The sequence below is a fragment of the Caretta caretta genome, chromosome 1, assembly GCF_965140235.1.
Source record: "Caretta caretta isolate rCarCar2 chromosome 1, rCarCar1.hap1, whole genome shotgun sequence".
Classification (NCBI taxonomy): Eukaryota; Metazoa; Chordata; order Testudines; family Cheloniidae; genus Caretta; species Caretta caretta.
Genome location: NC_134206.1, coordinates 250538279 through 250560883, shown reverse-complemented (window position 1 = coordinate 250560883; position 22605 = coordinate 250538279). Strand labels below are relative to the sequence as shown.

At 45.0% G+C, this 22605-nt stretch overlaps 1 protein-coding gene across 2 annotated transcripts in view; it reads left to right on the top strand.

The window, feature by feature from the left end:
* The window catches only part of AKR1D1 (aldo-keto reductase family 1 member D1), a 145913-nt gene that overhangs the window by 70043 nt on the left and 53265 nt on the right, over positions 1 to 22605 (top strand). Inside the window, exon 1 of one of the 2 annotated variants that reach the window (XM_048831090.2) lies at positions 20994 to 21544. The exons of the other annotated variant lie outside the window; for it this stretch is intronic. Within the exon in view, the coding sequence (XP_048687047.1) occupies positions 21452 to 21544 (93 nt within the window). The 5' untranslated portion in view covers positions 20994 to 21451. Of the gene's footprint in view, positions 1 to 20993; positions 21545 to 22605 lie in introns of those variants that run through there. 2 annotated transcript variants of the gene reach the window in all.

Genomic DNA, 22605 nt, shown 5'->3' with positions numbered 1-22605 from the left:
GTCCTTGTTGAACCTCATCAGATTTCTTTTGGCCCAATCCTCCAATTTGTCTACGTCCCTCCGTATCCTATCCCTACCCTCCGGCGTATCTACCTCTCCTCCCAGTTTAGTGTCATCCGCAAACTTGCTGAGGGTGCAAACCACATCATCCTCCAGATCATTAATGAAGATACTGAACAAAACCGGCCCCAGGACTGACCCTTGGGGCACTCCGCTAGATATCGGCTGCCAACTAGACATGGAGCCATTGATCACTCTTAGTTGAGCCCGACAATCTAGCCAACTTTCTACCCACCTTGTAGTGCATCCATCGAGCCTATACTTCTTTAACTTGCTGACAAGAATACTCTGGGAAACCGTGTCAAAAGCTTTGCTAAAGTCAAGGAATAACACGTCCACTGCTTTCCCTTCATCACAGAACCAGTTATCTCATCATAGAAGGCAATTAGATTAGTCAGGCATGACTTTCCCTTGGTGAATCCATGCTGACTGTTCCCGATCACTTTCCTCTCATCTAAGTGCTTCAGAATTGATTCCTTGAGGATTTCCTCCATGATATTTCCGGGGACTGAGGTGAGGCTGCCTGGCCTGTAGTTCCCAGGATCCTCCTTCTTCCCCTTTTTAAAGATTGGCACTACATTAGCCTTTTTCCAGTCTTCCGGGACTTCCCCGGATCGCCATGAGTTTTCAAAGATAATGGTCAATGGCTCTGCAATCACATCTGCCAATTCCTTTAGCACTCTCAGATGCAACGCATCCGGCCCCATGGACTTGTGCACGTCCAGCTTTTCTAAATAGTCCCGAACCACTTCTTTCTTCACAGAGGGCTGGCTACCTCCTCCCCATGCTGTGCTGCCCAGTGCAGTAGTCTGGGAGCTGACCTTGTTCGTGAAGACAGAGGCAAAAAAAGCATTGAGTACATTAGCGTTTTCCACATCCTCTGTCACTAGGTTGCCTCCCTCATTCAGTAAGGGGCCCACACTTTCCTTGACTTTCTTCTTGTTGCTAACATACCTGAAGAAACCCTTTTTATTACTCTTAACATCTCTCGCTAGCTGCAACTCCAGGTGTGATTTGGCCTTCCTGATTTCACTCCTGCATGCCCGAGCAATATTTTTATACTCTTCCCTGGTCATTTGTCCAATCTTCCACTTCTTGTAAGCCTCTTTTTTGTGTTTAAGATTAGAAAGGATTTCACTGTTAAGCCAAGCTGGTCACCTGCCATATTTCCTATTCTTTCTACACTTCGGGATGGTTCGTCCCTGTAACCACAATAAGGATTCTTTAAAATACAGCCAGCTCTCCTGGACTCCTTTCCCCCTCATGTTATTCTGCCCATCAGTTATAACTGATCCTGCCCATCAGTTCCCTGAGGGAGTCAAAGACTGCTTTTCTGAAGTCCAGGGTCTGTATTCTGCTGCTTTCCTTTCTTCCTTGTGTCATGATCGACCATCTCATGGTCATTGCCTCCCAGGTTCCCATCCACTTTTGCTTCCCCTACTAATTCTTCCCAGTTTGTGAGCAGCAGGTCAAGAAGAGCTCTGCCCCTAGTTGGTTCCTCCAGCACTTGCACCAGGAAATTGTCCCCTACACGTTCCAAAAACTTCCTGGATTGTCTGTGCACTGCTGTATTGCTCTCCCAGCAGATATCAGGATGATTGAAGTCGCCCATGAGAACCAGGGCGTGCGATCTAGTAGCTTCAGCGAGTTGCCGGAAGAAAGTCTCATCCACCTCATCCCCCTGGTCCGGTGGTCTATAGCAGACTCCCACCATGACATCACCCTTGTTGCTCACACTTCTAAACTTAACCCAGAAACTCAGGTTTTTCTGAAGTTTCATACTTGAGCTCTGAGCAGTCATACTGCTCCCTTACATACAGTGCAACTCCCCCACCTTTTCTGGCCTCCCTGTCCTTCCTGAACAGTTTATACCCATCCATGACAGTACTCCAGTCATGCGAGTTATCCCACCAAGTCTCTGTTATTCCAGTCACATCATAATTCCTTGACTTTGCCAGGACCTCCAGGTCTCCCTGCTTGTTTCCCAGGCTTTGTGCATTTGTATATAGGCACTTGAGATAACCCGCTGATCACCCCTCATTCTCAGTATGAGGCAGGAGCCCTCCCCTCTCACACTCTCCTGCTTGTGCTTCCTCCCGGTGTCCGGCTTCCTCACTTACCTCAGGGCTTTGTCTCCTTCCCCTGCTGAACCTAGTTTAAAGCCCTCCTCACTAGGTTAGCCAGCCTGCTCGCGATGATGCTCTTCCCTCTCTTCGTTAGGTGGAGCCCATCTCTGCCTAGCACTCCTCCTTCTTGGAACACCATCCCATGGTCAAAGAATCCAAAGTCTTCTCTCCGACACGACCTGCATAGCCATTCATTGACTTCCACGATTCGACAATCCCTACTGCGGCCTTTTTCTTCCACGGGGAGGATGGACGAGAACACCACTTGCGCCTCATACTCCTTTATCCTCCGTCCCAGAGCTACCTAGTCTGCAGTGATCCGCTCAAGGTCATTCTTGGCAGTATCATTGGTGCCCACGTGGAAAAGCAGGAAGGGGTAGTGGTCCGAGGGCTTGATGAGTCTCGGCAGTCTCTCCGTCACATCGCAAATCTTAGCCCCTGGCAAGCGGCAGACTTCTCTGTTTTCCCGGTCAGGGCAGCAGATAGATGACTCAGTCCCCTTGAGGAGAGAGTCCACGACCACTACCACCCGCCTCCTTCTCTTGGGAGTGGTGGTCGTGGAACCCCCAACCTTAGGACAGTGCATCTCATGCCTTACAACTGGCGGAGTCTCCTTCTGCTCCCTTCCCCCAGACCTATCATCTGGGCCACTCCCCACAATGGTATCTGTGGAGAGAACATGAAAACAGTTACTTCCCTGTATCTGCGTTGCTGGTACATGGACGTTCCCCCTTCTTCTTCTGGAGGTCACATGTTGCCAGATTTCTTCACTGGCCTCCTGTCCCCACTGTACAGCCTGCTCTGAATCTTCAGAACCTTGTGCCCGTAGAAGCATATCCTGACGTCTGTCCAGGAAATCTTCAGATTCTCTTATGCAAAGCAGGGTCAATACCTATTGCTTCAGACCTTCAACCTTCTCTTCCAATATGGAAACCAATTTGCATTTTTACACACAAAGTCGCTTCTGTCCTGTGGAAGAAAGACAAACATGGCACATCCAGTGCAGGTCACAACAGCTGAACACCCCCCATCCATATTACCTTCCTACTACGAGCTTCCTCAGGAGATGCAGTAATTACTCAGAGAAGCCGTCAGGGTGTAAGCCTCAGTGGGCTCACCCCAGGCGAACTCCCAGGCAAACTCCTGCTGTTTGCTGCTCAGCTGGTTCCCCGCTGCTCAGCTGGTTCACAGAGCGCCGGCTTTTTTAAACAGTCAGGCTCACCTGAAACAAAACACTGCCAACTCCTGCCCTTTTCAGCCAACCAATCAAGCACTTGCTCAAACTTTCCAGCTGCCCTCACTACAAATACTCCAATCCTCTCAACAAACACACACTCAGATACCCAGATACTCGCCAGCCACTCCCAGTCCCTATTCAAGCCCAAATTAATGGTGTTAAATATGCCCAAATGAATTTTAGTTCTGCTGTTTCTCTTTGAAGTCTGTTTCTGTAGTTTTTTTGTTCAAGTATAGCTACTTTTAAATCTGTTGTAGAATGTCCAGGAAGATTGAAGTGTTCTCCTACTGGCTTTTGTATGTTACCATTCCTGATGTCCGATTTGTGTCCATTTATTCTTTTATGTAGGGACTGTCCAGTTTGACCAATGTACATGGCAGGGGGGCATTGCTGGCACATGATGGCATATATAACATTAGTAGACATGCAGCTGAATAAGCCTCCGATGGTGTGGCTGATGTGGTTGGGTCCTCTGATGGTGTCGCTAGAATAGATATGGGGACAGAGTAGGCAATGAGGTTTGCTATAGGGATTGGTTCCTGGGTTAGTGTTTCTGTGGTGTGGTGTGCAGTTGCTGGTGAGTATTTGCTTCAGGTTGGGGGGCTGTCTGTAAGCGAGGACTGGCCTGCTTCTTTCATGAAGCCCTCTTGCTGTTTGAAGGTACCGCCTCACTGAATGGAACCTGAAAGTCTCTCCCCAGTCTCCACCCTGTACTATACTGATAGAATCTTTTGTCTTTATTCATATAGAGGACAAGCCCCTCACTGTCATATGGTTCCTTTTCACTCCCAGATGGTTTTGATGTTTAGAGTTTGTCCTTGATGGTTTTCCATTGATATTTTTGGGTTGTTACAATGATAGACAATTGAGCAACACCATATTTAATCCACTAGCCAGAAAGGGGTGACAACTCCCATTTGAATGGGCCATCACCCAGACACAGGATTCCTTGTACCTCATTTTCACTCCAGGACCATACAAGCATGGTTTTCAATATAGTTACATTATTCCTTAAAGATTACTCATCATCACTGTGAGAAGTGTGTATCAGTAAGTTACATGCTTTCAGTAGAGACAGCACATATTACCCTATGGATAAATACCAGGAAAGCAGTGTTAGGTGTTGTGAGTTTGTCAGGTCTGAGTCAGGATTTGCTCATAATGAATACGGAGCCCTTTGCCAATTGGCACAAATAGGGCTCTGACTGTAATGCAGTGTGCAGAGTAGCGCAGTGTAGACAGTGTTGACTCAAGTCTTGCAGTCAGACGGCCAAATTAAAAGGCTTTGCAGGAGACCCCAGAGTTACATGAACCACCACTGATACACTCCTTGCTTCCGGCTACTGCTAACCATTGCCAAGATTTAGGAGTCTTATGATTGGTCCCTAATCTTACTTTTGTTTAAAAGGAGATTTGAGCAGAACGGTGTGAAGTTTGGCAGTTTTGTTTCATAGGGGTTCAGAGCACATAGGTAGGTTGATTCTTCCACATTGGTTCACCTGGTTGTGTCTCAGTCACGCAAGACTAATTTTGCATGACTTATAAATAGAACCATAAGTCAGTCCAGGCTCACTTGAAACTGGGCCTGTGTGCACTGTGGCTGGGTTTGGGAACCTTAACAGACCCTTCAACAGGCCTGGTCTGTGATTTTGATTTTGATTAGATACAAAACCAGAAGTCAGGCATGGTATGTAGGCAAGTAATTTACATGGGTCTGGAGCTAAATGTCTGGTCTATGCTTAGAAGTTTTGGCAACATAGAGTCAGTTAGGAATGTGAAGGGGGGAAAAAGTCACAATCTTAACTGACAGTTATGCGAGCAAAGCCCGAGTGTAAACACAGTTATAACCAGCAAATAAGTCCTTTTGCCAGTATAGCCTTAAAAAACCCCCCACACACCACACAGGAAACTGGTTTAAGCCATACCACCTGCAAGAGGACTCTTGCTGGTATAATATCTTCACTATACAAGCAAACTGTTGGCAGCATAGACCAGGCCACAGCCTGGGCTTATTCTCCCCTTTTCTCAGGAGCCATTTGATACTGTGACTCTGGATAGTCAATAAGGATAATGGGGGACGTGGAGGAAGAGTACAATGGATCAGGGAAGGTAGCTCTTTCTCCTCTTGACCTGTTACCATTTGCATTCATATGACTGTAGCTGGAGGCTCCAGTCAGAACCAAGAGGGCTCCACTGTGCTAGCTATTGTACAGATATGGTGCCTGATTCCACCCTCGCACCAGTTTTACTCCAAAGTAACTCTACTGAGGTCAGTGGCAGCGCCCCCAGTTTATACTGGTGTAAGTAAAAGCAGAATAGTCTGTCAAGGCTAAATCCCCACTCTGGCACTTTGAGAACAGAAGGTGGGGGCCCACAAGGATTCTAAAAATTAATATGGGCCACTCCAGGCTTGTATTAAACTCCCAAGCTTACAGCTTTTCTCTGACCTTGGCTTAGTAAACGCTGCTACCATCCCAGTGCAAACCCCCCCCCCACTGCTTGGATCCAGGAAGGAACACTTGGGAATTCCTCCCTATGGGGTACCCTCAAACCCTTTTACCCCCCTCCAGGGAAGAGCTGAGAAAAAAACAACAAAGGAAATTAGCTGTAGCCACCAGCTAATCAAACAGTATATGCACAAACCTCTTGGACACCAAAAATCTAATCCTATTCTTTGAAAAGGTAAATTTTATTAAAAACAAAAAGGAAGAAAATACATCTGGAACTTATGCTTATGCATAGATTTTAAAAGAGTAATTCCAAAAATTAGACACCCAAACTAGCTGGGGGGGGAGAGGGGGAGGGGAGGGTCAGCTTAAAGGTTACAAGTAAACAAAAGCATCAGGAGTTAGCACAGAGGAGATCCACAAGCCAAAGTAAGAAATACACCTGATAGCGTCTAACTAAACGTTCACTATCCAAATTATTTTTTCTGGGTATGGAAGATACTTTTTCATACCTGGTTCAAACCTTACATAGCATTCCTGCTTATAGCATTGCTGCTCCATGTCCCTCCAGCCCAGAGAACAACAGACAAAGGGAAAGTTTCTTTCCCAATTTTTAAAAGTTTTAGCCTTCCCATTGGCTCTTTTGGTCAGGTGCCCACTTTTTTTTATTTTCTCTTTACCTGGGGGACTTTTAACCCTTTACAGGTAAAGCAAGAAGAGAACAGCTACCAAGAGGGATTTTACAGCTAACTGGCTGGCTGGGTAGTCATTAAAGGGAGCTACCCCCCACTTATCACACAGTTCCTCAGGGGCCTTCAGACAGTGGTACAAACAGCAAGGGTGAGGATAAGGGAATGGAGCAATGCAAACAAGATTAAATTTGTTAAGATTAAAGAGGTCACTTGAATGAAGAGTCAGAACCTTTACAGGAATGTGTTTAGGTAGCTGTAACATCCCTCCAGTGAAAGCTGAGTGACAATCTCTGGCCTCAGTTTGCGGATGCTTCGGTGCTGCTGAGGACCCAGTGACATTTCATCATGGAGTGATTTCTAACAAGAGTGTGGTCAGTTTCCTTCATGGTACATCTACCGTTTGAAATCCAGGTCCAGTCATGGTTGTTCAGGCACCTAAATCAGAAGCCCATAACAGACAAGCCCTCAGCAGCACAAAATGAGCATTGAGTAAGCATGCAGAGATGGGGTTCCATGTGGTTAAAGTCTGTGCAAGAGGTTGTCTAACAAGACCACACCTTCAGTTCAGTGTGGACCACCAGTGTGTGGAGGAAGGTTGCTCCTTCCACAGTAACTTGATCGCTTTGTGGCAATGAGACTCTGATTCTGGCAATCATGATGGTATGAGTGAATTCTTTGAAAAGACCTTAGACTAGTTGTCACTTAGCTCTAACTGCATTTTCCAATTCCTTGCAAGACAGACATCCACCAACAGTACAATGTGCAGCATTTATCCAGGGATCCGGTGGACAGCCTAAAGTAAAACAACCTGAATCCTGCCTACAGTGCCATTATGTGCCTGGCTGGCAGCCATAAACAGCCTTCTAACATCCCCATCATGAAACCAGACAGTTCTCCCTACTCACTGAGGGACAGAAAACAAGTTATGAAAGTGTGCTGAACCATGCACCCTCTGACATGGCTGCAGACCCAGGGACAAACACTGATCCTCCATTGCTCAGGAAAGTATGAAAGGCCACCCAAAATTTAACGAACAGACATGCTGCTAGACCTGATGATATTCCACCCAAGCTGCTCAAAGATGCCTTGGAACCAGTGAGCATCAGCCTGCATCATCTTAAAAGTGTGGGTGTCAAACAGAATGGAAAGACTGCATCATAGTGTCCCTGAATGAGGGCAAAGGATCTCTCTCTGTGTGTGGCAACTACAGGCCAATCTCATTGTTGTCAGTTCCTGGAAGGGTCTTCACCCACGTTCTGCTTGGTAGGATGCAGCCACTTCTTAAAAGACATCATAGAATCATAGAATATCAGGGTTGGAAGGGACTTCAGGAGGTCATCTAGTCCAGCCCCCTGCTCAAAGCAGGACCAATCCCCAACTAAATCATCCCAGCCAGGGCTTTGTCAAGCCTGACCTTAAAAACTTCTAAGGAAGGAGATTCCACCACCTTGCTAGGTAACACATTCCAGTGTTTCACCACCCTCCTAGTGAAAAAGTTTTTCCTAATATCCAACCTAAACCTCCCTCACTGCAACTTGAGACCATTACTCCTTGTTCTGTCATCTGCCACCACTGGGAACAGTCTAGAGCCATCCTCTTTGGAACCCCCTTTCTGGTAGTTGAAAGCAGCTATCAAATCCCCCCTCATTCTTCTCTTCTGCAGACTAAACAATCCCAGTTCCCTCAGCCTCTCCTCATAAGTCATGTGTTCCAGTCCCCTAATCATTTTTGTTGCCCTCTGTTGGACGTTTTCCAACTTTTCCACATCCTTCTTGTAGTGTGGGGCCCAAAACTGGACACAGTACTCCAGATGAGGCCTCATCAATGTCGAATAGAGTGGAACGATCACGTCCCTCGATCTGCTGGCAGTGCCCCTACATATACACCCCAAAATGCCATTGGCCTTCTTGGCAACAAGGGCACACTGTTGACTCACATCCAGCTTCTCATCCACTGTAACCCCTAGGTCCTTTTCTGCAGAACTGCTGCCTAGCCATTCAGTCCCTAGTCTGTAGCGGTGCATGGGATTCTTCCGTCCTAAGTGCAGGACTCTGCACTTGTACTTGTTGAACCTGATCAGATTTCTTATGGCCCAATCTTCTAATTTGTCTAGGTCCCTCTGTATCCTATCCCTACCCTCCAGCGTATTTACCTCTCCTCCCAGTTTAGTGTCATCTGCAAAATTGCTGAGGGTGCAATCCACACAATCCTCCAGATCATTTATGAAGATACTGAACAAAACCAGCCCCAGGACCGACCCTTGGGGCACTCCACTTGATACTGGCTGCCAACTAGACATGGAGCCATTGATCACTACCCGTTGAGCCCGACAATCTAGCCAACTTTCTATCCAGCTTATAGTTCATTCATCCAGCCCGTACTTCTTTAACTTGCTGGCAAGAATACTGTGGGAGACCGTGTCAAAAGCTTTGCTAAAGTCAAAGAACAACACGTCCACTGCTTTCCCCTCATCCACAGAGCCAGTTATCTCGTCATAGAAGGCAATTAGATTAGTCAGGCATGACTTTCCCTTGGTGAATCCATGCTGACTGTTCCTGATCCCTTTCCTCTCCTCTAAGTGCTTCAGAATTGATTTCTTGAGGACCTGCTCCATGATTTTTCTAGGGACTGAGGTGAGGCTGACTGGCCTGTAGTTCCCAGGATCCTCCTCCTTCCCTTTTTTAAAGATGGGCACTACATTAGCCTTTTTCCAGTCGTCCGGGACTTCCCCCGATCGCCATGAGTTTTCAAAGATAATGGCCAATGGCTCTGCAATCACATCCGCCAATTCCTTTAGCACTCTCAGATGCAACGCGTCCGGCCCCATGGACTTGTGCACGTCCAGCTTTTCTAAATAGTCCCGAACCACTTCTTTCTTCACAGAGGACTGGTCACCTCCTCCCCATCCTGTGCTGCCTAGTGCAGTAGTCTGGGAGCTGACCTTGTTCGTGAAGACAGAGGCAAAAAAAGCATTGAGTACATTAGCGTTTTCCACATCCTCAGTCAGTAAGGGGCCCACACTTTCCTTGACTTTCTTCTTGTTGCTAACATACCTGAAGAAACCCTTCTTGTTACTCTTAACATCTCTCGCTAGCTGCAACTCCAGGTGTGATTTGGCCTTCCTGATTTCACTCCTGCATGCCCGAGCAATATTTTTATACTCTTCCCTGGTCATTTGTCCAATCTTCCACTTCTTGTAAGCCTCTTTTTTGTGTTTAAGATTAGAAAGGATTTCACTGTTAAGCCAAGCTGGTCACCTGCCATATTTCCTATTCTTTCTACACTTCGGGATGGTTCGTCCCTGTAACCACAATAAGGATTCTTTAAAATACAGCCAGCTCTCCTGGACTCCTTTCCCCCTCATGTTATTCTGCCCATCAGTTATAACTGATCCTGCCCATCAGTTCCCTGAGGGAGTCAAAGACTGCTTTTCTGAAGTCCAGGGTCTGTATTCTGCTGCTTTCCTTTCTTCCTTGTGTCATGATCGACCATCTCATGGTCATTGCCTCCCAGGTTCCCATCCACTTTTGCTTCCCCTACTAATTCTTCCCGGTTTATGAGCAGCAGGTCAAGAAGAGCTCTGCCCCTAGTTGGTTCCTCCAGCACTTGCACCAGGAAATTGTCCCCTACACGTTCCAAAAACTTCCTGGATTGTCTGTGCACTGCTGTATTGCTCTCCCAGCAGATATCAGGATGATTGAAGTCGCCCATGAGAACCAGGGCGTGCGATCTAGTAGCTTCAGCGAGTTGCCAGAAGAAAGTCTCATCCACCTCATCCCCTTGGTCCGGTGGTCTATAGCAGACTCCCACCATGACATCACCCTTGTTGCTCACACTTCTAAACTTAACCCAGAAACTCAGGTTTTTCTGAAGTTTCATACTTGAGCTCTGAGCAGTCATACTGCTCCCTTACATACAGTGCAACTCCCCCACCTTTTCTGGCCTCCCTGTCCTTCCTGAACAGTTTATACCCATCCATGACAGTACTCCAGTCATGCGAGTTATCCCACCAAGTCTCTGTTATTCCAGTCACATCATAATTCCTTGACTGTGCCAGGACTTCGAGTTCTCCCTGCTTATTACCCAGGCTTCTTGCATTTGTGTATAGGCACTTGAGATAACTTGCTGATCATCCCTCTTTCTCAGTATGAGGCAGAAGCCCTCCCCTCTCGCGTGCTCCTGCTTCCTCCTGGTATCCCACTTCCCCACTTAGCTCAGGGCTTTGGTCTCCTTCCCCCGGTGAACCTAGTTTAAAGCCCTCCTCACTAGGTTAGCCAGCCTGCTCGCGAAGATGCTCTTCCCTCTCTTCGTTAGGTGGAGCCCGTCTCTGCCTAGCACTCCTCCTTCATGGAACACCATCCCATGGTCAAAGAATCCAAAGCCTTCTCTCCGACACATCACCATTCGTTTACTTCCAGGATTCAACGGTCTCTACCCAGGCCTTTTCCTTCCATGGGGAGGATGGACGAGAACACCACTTGCACCTCAAACTCCTTTATCCTTCTTCCCATCATCCACAGCAATCAGGTTTCACTGTTGGGCAGTTGATAACGGATGCTGTATTTACCCTCCAGCCTCTGACTGAGCTGTACTGAGAATTTAACTGCCCACTTCACATGGCATATATCAACATCAAACCAGCCTTTGATTTGGTCAACAGGTCAGCACTTTGGCTCGCACTGAAAGAAGTTGGAGTTCCAGATGTTTTGCTAAATGTGGTATGCAATCTTCACACTGATTCCAGTGAGAGAATGCATATTGGTTCATGAAAAGAACAGGAGGACTTGTGGCACCTTAGAGACTAACAAATTTATTAGAGCATAAGGTTTCATGGGCTACAGCCCACTTCATTGGATGTGTCGGAGAAAAACACAGTTCCCACTCTCAGGTTGGGTGCAGCAAATCAGATACACTTTATTACCTCAAGCAATTGCACAGAGGGAGAGAGTGCACTAGGACACAGGGTTTCCCTGACCTAGGCAGGTCTCTCCCAGATAAACAATTAGAGCAAGTATTTAGATCTTTATTACCGACAATAATAAGCAACAACTGCACATTGTTGATATATATTCCTTCATGATATCTTATTTTTCTTACCATTTTTCTTATAGTCTGCATTCTATTCTTATCTAATACAAGGTCACAACAGCCTCTTTCACAGTTGTTTTCCACTTGCTTCGCAGTATCCCCTCTTCTACAAATCTCACGTTATTAAAGCTAGAGTTAGCCTGACTCCTGCTCATTTCAGAGGCCTGCATAAATTCCCTTTATCTACTTCCACAGATGCATAGAATGGAACATATAGTAAGAAGATTATGTATGTATGTATAATTAAGATGAGCTATTATCATCAGGAGAAAAAAACTTTTGTAGTGATAATCAAGATGGCCCATTTAGACAGTTAAGGTGTGAGGATACTTAACACAGGGAAATAGATTCAATATGTGTAATGACCCAGTCACTCCAAGTCTCTATTCATAGAATATAAGGGTTGGAAGGGACCCCAGAAGGTCATCTAGTCCAACCCCCTGCTCGAAGCAGGACCAAATCCCAGTTAAATCCCAGTTAATTCAAACCCAAGTTAATCGTATCTAGTTTGCATATTAATTCAAGCTCGTTGGAGTCTGTTTTTGAAGCTTTTCTGTTGCAGAATTGCCACCCTTAAGTCTTTTACTGAGTGGCCAGAGAGGTTGAAGTGTTCTCCTACCGGTTTTTGAATGTTATGATTCCTGATGTCAAGATTTGTGTCCATTTATTCTTTTGCATAGAGACTGTCCGGTTTGGCCAATGTACATGGCAGAGGGGCATTGCTGGCACATGATGACATATATCACATTGGTAGATGTGCAGGTGAACGAGCCCCTGATGGCGTGGCTAATGTGATTAGGTCCTATGATGGTGTCACTTGAATACATATATTCAAACTTGGGTTTCAATAGAGACTGGGAGTGGCTGGGTCATTACACATATTGAATTTATTTCCCTATGTTAAGTATCCTCACACCTTCTTGTCAACTGTCTAAATGGGCGATCTTGATTATCACAACAAAAGTTTTTTTCTCCTCCTGATAATAGCTCATCTTAATTAATTAGCTTCTTACCGTTTGTATGGCAACTTCCACTTTCTCTGTATGTATATATCTTCTTACTATATGTTCCATTCTATGCATCCGATGAAGTGGGCTGTAGCCCACAAAAGCTTATGCTCTAATAAATTTGTTAGTGTCTAAGGTGCCACAAGTCCTCCTGTTCTTTTTGAGGATACAGACTAACACAGCTGCTACTCTGAAACCTATTGGTTCATAGTTTTTGCTACATTTCTATACAACCTTAGGCCTGCAGGAGGGATGCATTCTCACCCTGGCACTATTCTGTTGAGCTATCAACTGGATATTAGGACTTGCTGCTCCACACATCAGAAACAAGGTTGATCAAGAAGCATTCACTGACCAAGACTATACAGATGATGGTCTTGCTTTAGAATTTCAGTCCTGCCCTCCAAAGTGTCCAAGATGCTGCCCATGCTATGAGGTTAAACATCTCATTGCAAAAGCCTGGGGTCCAGAACCTCAGAGCTAGGCCACCAAAACCTCTGGTGCAGGTAGGGTTGAGTACTGGGGAGAGGGTTGAGAAGTTCATCTACCTACGCTGCCAGCAGAGTTCAAACGACCACAGGAAACTGGATATTCTTTGATGAATAGGTCTTGCTGTCTCCTGCATGCAGTCCATATCTAGCTTATGGGTGCAATTATGTCTTTGTCCTGAGACAAAGTTCAGGATCTATCAAACCTGTATTGCTATATGGATCAGAAACCTGGACCCACTTTCAGGCAGACTTGGACTGGGAGAAAGAGGAGGAGCAGGGGGCAGGGCCCCAGTTCCAGCACTGGTACCCGGCCTCCCCCTTCCACCCAGGTTCCAGCACTCCTGCAGGGGGCCCCCCAAATTGGCCAGGGCCCCAGACACAGACCCCAAGTGTTAATCTTCCACTGGGTATACGTGATGAGAAGAGAAATGCCAGTCATGAGTATACCACCAAAAGCTCAGTGCTAAGGAGCTATAACAGTATATGATAGATACATGCCAACATAGACGGACTGGTCTACACAATTTGATGATAAAGGTCCAGTTGAGGATATGCAAACATATAAGGCCAAATTTCAACATGCAATCCAGCACCTAGCTATATAAACAGTACTAAAATACAGCATACAGAAAATGGATGCACAGCACTGCTAAAGCATTATAGTTGAGACCTCTAGTCAACATAGAAGTACAGGAGTTTAAAGAACAATTAAGAAGAAAGACTTACAAAAACCCCAAGGTTTTAAAGACTGCAAGTCAAATACCTCCAAATTAAGTTTAACATCAAACACATACAAGACATAAACGAGGACTAATTTTATACCTCCCCTACCCCCAAACAATACCTTACTAATTTCTCAAAATGATTATCAGAACAATGAATCACTCAAGGCCTTTACCTACACCCCTTTACATCACCTGTACTCAGCAGCATACATCTCCCCTCTTTCTAACATCTTCTCTTTTTCTCCTGATGCTTGAATAAGGCTGTATTTAAAAGGTCCTAGCCCCCTCCTCTTCTCCCAGTATGCTCAGCAATAGGATATAAAATGAGAAAAAGGAACCTGTGGAGTGACTTGTTTCTTCAGGTGCTCTTTTGGATAGTAATCTTATTTTACGTTGATAAGGTGTTTCTTTAAAGTAGTTATATTTCTTTAGTACTAAGAATAATTCAGCTTTTTAGGAAAGGAATATTTGATGCATTTTCTCTTAAAGCTCAGATCTCAGGGCTTTGTTAAAAGATATATTAAACTAAAATAAGCTTGTTAATGAGTGGATTTCTTCTTTCTAAAACCTTCGTATTATTGCTTACAATCGTGTGTTTGTCTAGTCAGACTATACATAAAATCCTCTCTCTCTCCCCAGAGCTTCATAGGTTGTATGGATTGCTCTCCAGGCTGGTCCTTCTGTGCATATTTTAAAAGCGTAGTTGAATGCCTATTTTGGAATTCTGAACCTATGGTATGATGCTACCTCACCTTAAGTAATGTTAAGGTTAGTCTGAAACCTCACTGTTCTCTTCCTAGGAAATAAACTGAAACCACATAAGTACTGAATAGCTGTTGGCTAATAACTCTAGTAGCTGATCAAGAGCTTAGTACCTAGATGCTCTTCTCATTCTTAATGGAAGCTGCTAGATTGTGTGCTCCCTGGAACACATGGACAACTTATTTAGATCCCCAATTAGCAACTGAGTTCCCTTGAAAACATAGCCTCACATAGCTACTACTAACCTGAGCTGTAGGTGAGAGGCTCCAGATCTCATTGCTAAACTTATCCAGAGTCCCTTTTTCCTAAATACTATTTTATAGGCTATTTATGCCAGCTTAAAACACACTAGTAATTCTAGCTTCCAAGGAGTAAATGTACCATCAGGATTGTTGTTTGTCTTTAAACTGTTTTAATAGTTCAGCTTTAGAGTTAAAAAAATGTAACTTTCAATCTGTTTGCCGGTCAAAGGTGGAGGTTGGGCTCACTCTGTGAAGACATAGGAAAAGTAGAGCAGAGAGGCAGCATACAATGCTGTGTGTGATACAAACATGTTCTAGTCCACGTATAAGAAACCCTTCTATGTGCTTTTGGTCAAGACTATGGGAAAAAGCTGGATGAAATAATTGAGAATCGGACTCCCTTTAACTTCTTTGACAACTTTATTCCAAGCTAGGTATGGCATAGAAACTGCTCTTATGTTGGCAGATCTACTCCTGGGGGTGGATATAAATCAAGTGTAAATACTGATATCAGGTCTCCCAGCTACCTTTTGATACTGTTGATGTTGACCTTGAGGTGGTTTTGTGTTTGCAGTCCTTAACAGGAGTTGCTAGGACTGAGTTTTGGTTGGCTACTTCTTTTATGAGTCATCCCAAAGGGCAGGGTTACTCTACTTTCCCCCAGTAGTCCCCTTTTGTGGGGTGTAACAAGGAATTAGTCTATCACTCTCTTAAACAAGTGTGTGTAATTGAGAGAGCTGAGTGAGCTTGGGTAAGGGTGGTCCCCATATTGTTGACAGCTGATTTTTAGGATCATTCATCTTGATATTACAGCTAATCTAAGGAGTGTGGTTGGGCACCCTTAGGACATGGGTGAGGACTTGCTGCCTGATTGGTTTGGTTTTTTATTTTTAGTAGTAGACAGATGAAGGTAAGGTGTCTGGGGAGCAACTGGAGGATTTGGCTGAGGTTATCAGGCTCCTCTCCCCTGGGTGACATTGGGTACATACATCCTATGTACCCACAGCTTCAATGGAGCTGGTGGGAGGTTAGAGTCTCAGCTGCTTTTAGGTGAGCCAGTAGTAGCAGTGACCAAAACTTCTTTCTATCGACACTTGGCCAGCAGGCTGTGCTCTCCTCTTTTGCATGAAGACTTAATCAGCTCTACATTGGACTTCTGCAGTGCATTCTACCTAGGGCTACACCACAAATCCATTTAGAAGGTCAGAAGTCAGTGGCCCACTTGTCAGGATGAGTATTTCACCACAAGGACACAAGTTCTGGTTTGAGATCTGCCCTGGCTGCCTACTTGCTTCTGGGTAGAATTCAAGATGTGTTCTGACCTACAAAGGCCTGAATGGCTGCCTCTGCAGGTAGTATCTCCTACTACTACTACAGAGAAGCTCAGCAGAGATGGCCAATCTGGATCCTCCTTGATACAAAAGGTGGATGCTAGCAGGATATTCTTCATGAGCATTCTCTGTCCCTCCCCCAAGTCCAAATTAGCATGGCTCTAGTGATTCTCAAGAATTCTACAAAGGTAACTCTGATTTATCTCCATATATTTTTAAGGCCAGAAGGGACCATTGTGATAGTCTAGTCTTACCTTCTGCATAACACAGGCCATAGGACTTCTCTGTATGTATTCCTGCTTCAAATCCTATGGCCACGTTTTGAATGAGTGCCTATCTTACAAAAACATCCAATCTTGATTTAAGAATTGCCAGGGATGGAGAATCCACCACCACACTTGACATATTATTCTGATGGTTAATTACCCTCCCTGTTAAAGTATGCCTTATTTCTAGCTTGAATTTGTCTACAGTTTAACTTCGAGCCATTTGATCTTGTTATACCTTTGTCTGCTAGACTGAAAAGCCCTCTTATGAAATCTGTGTTCCTCGTGTAGGTACTTAGGACTGACATGATCACAATAGGTTCAGCTCTTTGAGTCTCTTACTATAAGGCATGTTTTCCAATCTTTTAATAATTCTTTGAGGCTCTTCTATGAACCCTCTCCAACTTATCAACATCCTTGTTCAAGTGTGGTTACCAGAACTGGTCACTGTATTCTAGCAACAGTTGCACTAGTGCCAAATAAAGAGGCAATATAACCTCTTTACTTCTATTTAGGACTCCTCTGTTCATAGGCACAGACTGCCCCTCTGCCTGGTGGGTGCTTGACGCCCTGGCCCCGCCCCTTCCTGCCCCGCCCCCTTCCTGCAAGTCCCCACCCCACCTCTTCTCTGCCTCCTCCCCTAAGCGTGGCCCGTCCCCACTCCTCCCCCTTCCTCCTGGAAAGTCCTAAGTGCCGCCAAACAGTTGTTAGGGGGTGGGTGGTGTGAAATGCTGAGAGGGAGGGGGAGGAGTGGGGATGGGGCATCCTGGGGGGGGCAAAGGATGGGGAAGCTTGGCTGCTGGTGGGTGTGGAGCACCCACGGAGTCGGTACCTATGCCCCTGTTCATACATCCAAGGATCACATTAGCCCTTTTGGTCACAGCATTGCCCTGGGAGCTCATGTTTTGCTGACTCTCCCCCATGATGCCCAAGTCTCTTTCAGAGTCACTGCTTTCCAGAGAAGTCCCCACATCCTGTAAATGTGACCTATAGTCTTTGTTCCTATGTGTATGACCTTCTACTTGGCCATATTGAAATAAATATTGTTGCCTGGGCCCACTTTACCAAGTGATCCAGATTGCTCTGTATCAGTAACCTGGCCTTTTCATTATTTACCACTCCCCGAGTTACCTGCAAACTTCAGTAATTTCGTGTTTTCCAAGTCATTTAAAAAAAAAAAAAAGACAAATCATGTCCTTGGCCCTACATGTGAGACCCCACTGGAAACGTAGGTGCTGGTTGATTCTCCCTCTTATAAATACATTATGAAACCCGTTTTTAATCCACATAATGTTGGAGTTTTTGTGTCGTGCCTTAAGGTGCTGTACAGTACCAAGTCCAATGTCTCTCACAACTCTAAGTATACACAAACTATCTTTATTGACCAACTTGTAATCTCATCAAATGATGATTAGTTTGATAAGAGCGGTTTCCCATAAACACATGTTGATTGGCACTGATTATATTCCCTGCCTTTAATCCTTTGCATCTCACATCAGCTGTAGCATTATTTTGCTGTGACACAGAAGCCCGTTGGTGCCAAATGGCAGCGGGATCACTGTTCATTACAAGCAACTCCTGTTTCAGACCTGACAGCCTACTGAGGTGAACTTGTGAAGTTCCAGGTTCTGCTCCACAAGTTCCATGATGCATGCATACATAGCTAGTCGCGAGTGGCTCCAAACCTGCAGCCACAACGCATATAGCTACACTATGTAGTCTGGAAAGATGTAAATTAGGCCTGTAAGGACCTGAGAGAAATGTGCACAAAAAGAAGTTTGCATGTGGTACTTCAAATATCAATCCTTTAAGAAGGTGGTAGGTACATAGACCAATAATGATTAGGAATGCCTGAGCTAGGACACTGATACAAATGGTCTTGAATGCTTATGGATCAGAGTTGTCTGTGATTTGGAAACAGACAATACCATATTTGACAGTGCCATTCTTCTCCCCACCGCCCCCCCGGTGCACTCCTAAATAGGTTCAGCCAGTGACACTCATACATGCCTCTTCAAATTGCACACCTGCTACAAAGCAAGGAAGTGGGGTATTAGGATGTATAACAGTGAAATAACCTACACCACAACGTTGGGGGTTGAGAAACAATTCTGCTGAGTCTCCATTTCAATTGGATATAAGGCAAGACCCATAAAATGTTTCTACATGTGTAGATTTAAAAGCGGAGCGAAAACATCAAGACCTTAATTATAGGATAGAAAATAACTAGATGAAGCACAAATGGAGCTGGGAAATCTATTTACACTGTGGGATAAGGGCATAACCTAGGTGTGAGATTAGAAAAGGAGAGACTTAAATTGGATTTCAGAAAGGGACTGTCCACTCGGGGACATCATTGGTATGTGGGATAGCTTACTGTAACAGAGCAGGAACTATTTATGTGAGGGATTTTAAAATTCAGAATAAATAAATGAAGTAAATCATAATGGGATAAAGTTAGAGAAGTTAGGACTTCTGCCCACAGTGAATGGACCATTCATCAATTCCCTGTGCTCTAAACTTTCTCCATTGCTATCAAAATGCATTAGTATAGTAGCATTTTTCCTTATTTCATGCCTCTAAAGCTATTTGGGGGTGGAGGGCTGCAGTCATTTGTGATTGCAATATACTAACTCAAGCACCTAGAGTGCCTAACATTAAGCTCTCAAATCTGTGTTTAGCCACATAAATAAGTTGGCTTGTTTCTCTTCTCCTCTCCCCCTTTCCTAAAATATCCAGCAGCTCTTACTGAAGTCAGTGGAAGAGGTTGGATGCTGTTTCCCCCTTCTGAAAAACTGGGGCCCTTTAGACAGCTAACTATGGATTTAAAGGCCTAATTAAAAAATAAAATAATCTGTGCTACAATGTCTGGTGAGGAGGGTGTAACACACTTCTGTGCTGAGAAGAGAGACTGAACCTTATTTCCATCCTGGCCCCAGGGCCCTTGTCCTTTTGTATTTAATGTATAGACAGGTGGATTGCAACTGAATGAGTCCCTAACACTTTTTTGCTTGATGCTGGGACAGAACTGTGAAAAGGTGCTTAAATGAGACTAACCAGGAGAAAGATTTTTATGCCTGGATGGGGGAGGACAAAAGGGCCGTATGAAGATTAGGTACAGAAAAAGGCACATGCTGAATACATTTGAAATGGAAACTAAATTGGCCAAGGGATCTCCTGAGTGTTTTGATGCACATGTAATTCCAATTGACTTCAACAGTGGGCACAGGCAACAGCTGAAGAAGTGAACTCTAAATGTCAGTTTCTGAACAGCATTAATAGGAAAGGAAATTCAATGTACCTGTTTACAAATACAAGTTTAGCACAGACAGAAGTGATGGGAATAACTGGGGCTTCATGCTAGTAACTGGGGTATTAATAATCAAAGGGATAATCTCTACTACTAATATAAAAAGCAATGAACAACTGGTGCCATTGACTGAAATGCTAAATTGAATGTTGCTCTTGTGAGTCTTTCACATGGGTTTGGAGTTGTCCTTTCATTACTGGAAGAAGAATCATAGAATCATCGAATCTCAGGGTTGGAAGGGACCTCAGGAGGTCATCTAGTCCAACCCCTGCTCAAAGCAGGACCAATCCCCAACTAAATCATCCGATTTGTAAATAATGTAAAGACTGAAAAGCACCCTTTCCCCCAAAAAAAGACAACCTCTGACTTTGGGCAGGGGAATGAATTAGCCAAGTCTGATCTAGAGGCAAACAATGACAACCAGGGGATGGGTACTGGATTTCCTCTCCTGAAAGTAAAGGAATGGACTGATGTAAACAAGGGGTTTAAAACAAGTCTTCCATTAATAAAATAATGGGCCATCGTCCTGAAAGTGAAAGGACTAGCATAATCGGAACCCGCATGCTTAGAGGGGCAATAGGAACAGTGAACGAATCAATGCGAGGGAGAGCAGACGCGACTGAAGGCGAATCCAGGATAGTGTAGCTCAGGGGCACGCGTGCCAAAGGCGGCACACGAGTTGATTTTCAGTGGCACTCACACGGTGCGGGGCCTGGCCACCGGTCCGGGATGGGGGGGCTCTGCATTTTAATTTGATTTTAAATGAAGCTTCTTAAACATTTTAAAAACCTTATTTACTTTACATACAACAATAGTTTAGTTCTATATTACAGACTTATAGAAAGAGACCTTCTAAAAACATTAAAATGTATTACTGGCATGCGAACCCTTAAACTAGAGTGAATAAATGAAGACTTGGCACACCACTTCTGACAGGTTGCTGACCCAGGTGTAGCTACTGCAGTCAATGGTTTGGCACACACGAGCCGCTGGGGAGGTGAAGATTGAGCTAAAGGCTGATGGGTATCTCCTGGTTTGACAGGAACCATGTCTTTTTCCAAAAACCCGTATTTCCTCCTGCGATGAGCCCTGAAGTGATTGGAGGAGTCAGCAAACAGACCAACCTTGTCTGGCAGTGGAAGCCCGCTGCAAGCATAAGCCACACGCAGACCCCCCCCCTCCTCCCCGAAAACCACAACCCCCTTTCAGCCTCCTCTCTCTCCTCCTGCGCTCCTAGCACACCCTTGCTTTTAGCAGGTACTTAAAGCCACCCGGAAAAGAAAACTCGCGTGCTTTTGATGAAGCTGGTTGAACGGGGACCATCCCTCCGCTCTCTCCTGCGCTGAGTCGCTCCCCCGTGCCTAACGAGAGCGGGCAGTTAATATTTCACCCTGCTGCAAATTTGCTTTCAGGAGAATGGAAGGGCAACCCTAGCCTGGCCTGTCAGTCATGTCCCATGACGAAGTTGGAAACGCTACCCCAGGCTGTTCTTAGAGGATCGCACGCGTGCTGCTGGCCCAGGGCAGGCTGAGCAGCCGAAGTTTTCGTTCTCTCTCGCGCGCCCTCTAGTGCCATAGCCCGGGGCGCGCGCCACACACAAAGTGGGCTCTTGGTGCTTTCATTCAGTCTGTTAGAAAGTTGCAGTCAAGTGTTTTATCATCCGCATCATGAATCTAACGGCTGCAAACCACCGCATACCTCTGAGCGATGGGAACAGCATCCCAGTGATTGGACTTGGCACCTACGCTGACCCCAAAAAAGTAAGTATCTATCCTCTACTTTTCCTTTTTATCAACACACTTATTGCTCGGAGCAGGCTGCCAGACTTTGTTCTGAGCACAAAGATCCAGGAGGACTGTTAAAAGTTGATACTTTCCTTTCAGAGGCACTGCTGGCTTAGGCACTTGCCTTACAATGCCTTTCTGCTGGCATCCTGGAGGGTTCTTTAAATTTAAGATTGTTAGCAGTTCAGGCAAAGTGTGGCCAATCTACGAACCTCTTCTGTGGTCCTCTCATTCAATTTACTGTGAAGAATTTAAAACCTCCAGTTAACAATGGTGCTTTCACATCCTGAAAGCGGGAAGGACTACAAATATTATAGCAAAGTTTGGACTCTTTCTTGCTAACTTCCAAATATTCCCAGCTCAGTATTTTACAGCAAGCAACCAGTGATTGAAATGCTAACTAAAGCTGTGGATAATTCCTACCCCAAGTAATCGTTTCTCTTTAGGACTACTGAATAATCCCTAGCATTGATACAGCATTTTATATCCTCAGTGCTTTACAAAGATTAATTTATTATCTGGGTTGATAGCTAACTACACACCATGATACAGGCATATTTAACTGAAACTTCATAGGGCAGGCTGGTTGAGCTGGCATTTGTCTTACAGTAGTTCAGTGCTGTATTGTTATAAGATATAGAGTGCACAGACACTTTGAGATAGGTGTCAGAGTAGCAGCCGTGTTAGTCTGTATTCACAAAAAGAAAAGGAGTACTTGTGGCACCTTAGAGACTAACCAATTTATTTGAGCATGAGCTTTCGTGAGCTACAGCTCACTTCATCAGATGCATTCAGTGGAAACAGCGTTCCGCCCACCTATATATGTTTTGTTGACAAATTCTGCCCCATACAACTCTGACTTCATTAAGGTTGCACAGGCTGCTAATCAGGAAAGTTTTAAATTATTGCTAGTCATCTTGGCAGCTGCAGACTGGCTTTAGCTTAGTCCTGAGTTCCCAGAAACCCTGATTCCAGCTGAATCTGTTGAGAGAGAGATATGCTGGAGAGCAAAGTGTGCTTGCTGCACAGTGACTGGG